This window comes from Anneissia japonica, unplaced genomic scaffold (assembly GCF_011630105.1).
Source record: "Anneissia japonica isolate Jap-2015-1 unplaced genomic scaffold, ASM1163010v1 scaffold967_len435762_cov181, whole genome shotgun sequence".
In the NCBI taxonomy this organism is placed as follows: domain Eukaryota; kingdom Metazoa; phylum Echinodermata; class Crinoidea; order Comatulida; family Comatulidae; genus Anneissia; species Anneissia japonica.
In genome coordinates, this window is record NW_022711026.1 from 171,054 (window position 1) to 175,095 (window position 4,042).

The 4,042-nt window shown below is 34.5% G+C and overlaps 1 protein-coding gene across 3 annotated transcripts in view; it reads left to right on the forward strand.

Moving 5' to 3' along the window:
* The window catches only part of LOC117107229 (neuronal PAS domain-containing protein 1-like), a 73,363-nt gene that overhangs the window by 67,479 nt on the left and 1,842 nt on the right, over positions 1–4,042 (forward strand). For all 3 annotated transcript variants that reach the window (XM_033248850.1, XM_033248849.1, XM_033248851.1), the window contains exon 12: positions 538–4,042. This exon is cut by the window's right edge and continues 1,842 nt beyond it. In XM_033248850.1, coding sequence (XP_033104741.1) covers positions 538–1,649 — 1,112 coding nt within the window. In that variant the 3' untranslated portion in view covers positions 1,650–4,042. The remainder of the gene's footprint in view (positions 1–537) is intronic.

The following is a 4,042-nucleotide window of genomic DNA, read 5'->3' on the forward strand; positions in this document are numbered from 1 at the left end:
ATGTGTATAAGAGACAGTATGTATTTAATGTATGTATACGGAAAATAATGATGCAGTAACGTTGAGTTAGACAGTGGAACACAAATTATTTTATTCAGGAAACAAATATTTTGTCTTGTCTTCAAGACGTAACACGATGAAGTCTTGATGATGAAGTCTTAAGGACAAGACAAAATATTCATTGCCTGAATGAAATATTTTGTGTTCTACTGTCTAACTCAACATTATTTTCTGTTTTATTATCTGAACGCACATGGACCAATATAATTATATATATGTATATATTAAAGAATATTGTTTATTACTTAAATTGTTTCATAAAAAAAAAATTTTTAATATAATGTATGTCTACATAGTTATTTGTGAAAATTCTCAGTCAGCCTTGTATTTATGTAATAGATAGGCCTAAAGGGAATATTTTGTATTCATTTGATTCAATGAATATTTGATTCAAAATGTTTGGTTTAGCTACTAACAATTTAACACTGTGTTTCTGTTCTGTTAATTTCAATTGAAGATTTTGTTGTTCTTTTACAGAAGCAAAAAAAGACTTACAGGATGAAAATGGTAACAATAAATCCAATGGTATACTTCCCCCAAAGAGAAAAAACAATAAAGAAAAAGAAGGCGAGACCAAGAGGCTAAGAATGGGAGGAGGTAGGGAGGGATCTCTCACTAAACACCAATTGAATAAAGAACTAAATAATGTAGGAACAATCATTAAGGAACCAATGTTTCATGACCAATTGAAAGTAGGCAACAGGGAGAACTCTGGGACTGTTTCAAAGCATGAGTGTCTGAACTCCGACAACACAAGTAGATCTTCGGATGGCCATTCTAATAAGTCATCGCCAAGTATTGTGCATCCTCCTGTTAACAATGACCACAACTCTTCTCATTTGAAGCCTGCCAGTTGGGAAAATCCTCCGAACCGCGAAATCTCAAGAGACTCCAACAGCCTGCCATGCGGATCTGCTCCCACTTCCTTGAATATTCCCAAAGCTCGCTTTGAAAAACTCACGATCGATTCTCCTGATTGTCTTCTGTCACAGAACACTAGAATTACAAAAACCAATATGGCATCCAGTAGTGGGAGTACAAGTGTAGCGGCATCACCTCTTCCCTCTCCAACCACAACCATGGCAAGTAATTTCAACATGGCGTCGGCTTCCATCAGTGGAAGTCGACTGATGTCAGAGGAGGTGCCACATGATCCAACGTTAATCGCTAGAGGTTCTGTAGACTCTGCCAATTTAAAACAAGAACCAAGTATATACAGTCATTCACCAGGTGTCATCACCGCAGTCACCTCCCCTTACGCAGGTGTACCGTATGCAAATTATTCGCAATATAGTAAATTCTCTCAGTTTCCAACGCCAGTAAATTTTCCGCCACATTCATATCAGCTGGGCTCCTATAGTGATTCCTCGTTATATAAAAGTTTCCAAGGCAGTCATGACATGCCCATGGACTTATCGTATAATAATATTGGTGGGTATAGCAATATGGCGTTTCTGCCGAGCAGCATGGCGCAGATGTCGGCTGCAGGTCGCTACATAAGTACATCCGGAAAGATACCATGTGTTGTGTCTGAGAACTCTCCTACCTTTATTCACAGGTTAACAGATGAGGGCGCCAAACAGCATTAGGATTAATTCTTTAACATTTTTCTAGTAAAAAAACTGAGAATAATAATTCACATATCACCAATTTCTTTCATAAATGTTGTCCCTTGTTTTCGTGAAATGCATACTTAATAATAATTATCAGCAATGTTCAAGCATTGACAGTTGTTCCACAAAGTCTTTCAACTTTTTTAATTTGGAAAAATAAAATTCAATATTTTTGTGATTTGTTCAAGTTTAGGCCTAACAAAAAGCAATAACTTTGAGTTGTATATGTACTTGTATGTTCCATTTGATCACTTGGGCAGTGTTTTACCTAGGTGGTCCCATGTGGTTCCATGTGATCAGTTGGCATGTATTTCCAATGTTAAAAATGAAACTGTAAAATATGCACAATTTTTTATGCTAAATTCACAAAGGCGGTAGATTAATTTGACCTATTGCCTTCTTGGAAGTAATGTATAAGATTTATTGATTCATTGATGGTTGGGTGGAAATCCTTAGAGTCACATCTAAAACATTTTATTGTAAACCAAATATTTTAAGATTCAAATTAAATTTAAATAGAGATACGGGATGGCTTATGCTATTCAGATGACTAGCAATCGATCTAAATACAAAGACACATGTCCCACATATTATTTTATGGATCCCTTGCCAATGTAATTCTTATGTATAGTGGGTTTTACCTACATGGGCATGATAGTCAGAAGGTATGCGAAACATGCATATTTATAAAGCAAGTCCACATTGATATATGCATGTGCTCCAGAACATGCATATATCACTGTTGACTGAATTATAAACCAAATTTATATGCTAACAAAAACATATATGACCAAACATATTATTACTTGTATTCTCTATTTAGAGAAACTTGGTACACTACCCTGTTAACAGTCACTGAAGTACATTTTTATATTGAATTTACTGGAAAAAGGGTACTTATATCAAACAATAGGGCTTATATAATATTGTAATACAGTGTAGGTTATTATACTATGCATGGTCATTACATTTCTCATTTGAAGCATATATTCATTAAGTGATCGATTAAATAATACATTTAGAAATGATGGTTTGAATAACATGATTCAATTATACAAACGTCAAAAAGCTCATTTGATAAATGCATAGCATACTTGGTATGAAATATGATTTCTATGTCAAAAATGATCGGAAAATACTGATTTATGGATCAGGATATGAAAATAGGCCTCTTCAGATATGTAAAAAGGAATTTTTTTACGTATGTCTTCTACCTTCCAAAAGAATGAGTTCAAATACTGATTTTTTTTTTAATGATTGTAAAAAAGGTATATATGTATCCGTTATCACTTCCAAAGTTATTATACCCGACCTTTGAACTTTTTTTAACCAATCATGTCATGTTATTTGACTTGGACCCCCTCTGTATTTGAATGTAGAGAGATGGTCTGCATGCTAAATCTAATAATATAAAATCAGGGCATTGTAGTTTAAGGAGTTCTATTTCAAAATGATCATTAAAAAGGAACTTCCTGGAGTGGTGAATATAATACATTTTTACCATGTCGATTAAAAAAAAATTATCAAAGGCGCCAAGTAAAGAATAAACCATACAAAAAGCCTTAGAAATGAAAAAAATTGAGATTAATTTTTGAATTAAAATAAATTTGTGGACTAACTTAAATGGGTAACTGATTACAGAGACAGTGGGGGGGGGTGCTTGAACAGAAAAAGGAACATTGGCCATATGTTTTACGTTTGTTTTTAAGCGAAGGGACTTGCAGAAGGTGTTTATCAGTGGAACGGAGTGCACAGGAAGGAACATAGGGCGTGAGATACTTAAAAATATATGATGGTTGTTTAACTGAGAGAGACTTAAAGTTATAAGTAAAAATTCAGAAAGTCAGAGTAAATCATAAAGGATTGGTTTAATGTGTTGTTGACATGGTGAGGGGGAGGGGGAATCAAATTTTGGCAGCAGGGTTTATAATCAAACTACTAACCAATGAGAACAAAGGCCAAAAATATGTGTTTGTTCCACAAACATGTGTTTATATAGATTTACGCCGCTGTTGTTTTGTGGGGCAGTGAAAACAATGTCCAATAGGTGGGTCTTTGCCGGAGGTCTATTGCAAATTAGCATTTATATCTGAAAGATATCAGGAGCTATTTAGTTTAATTAAATAATGAATGCTTTTTCTACCATTTATTCACTTATTTACGACTTCCAATTGACTAGTTAATATATCAGTGGCGTATCCAGGATTTTGAAAAGCGGGTATATCCACCGAACTTTACCCAAGGTACAAAACAAAGGACAGAGTGTAACTTACTTTGCCATTTATTTCCATTAATTTAATATTACTTTTGTGACCTTTGAAAAAAAAAGGAGGGAAGTGCTAAGCGCTGTAAGCACAACCACCCCCCCC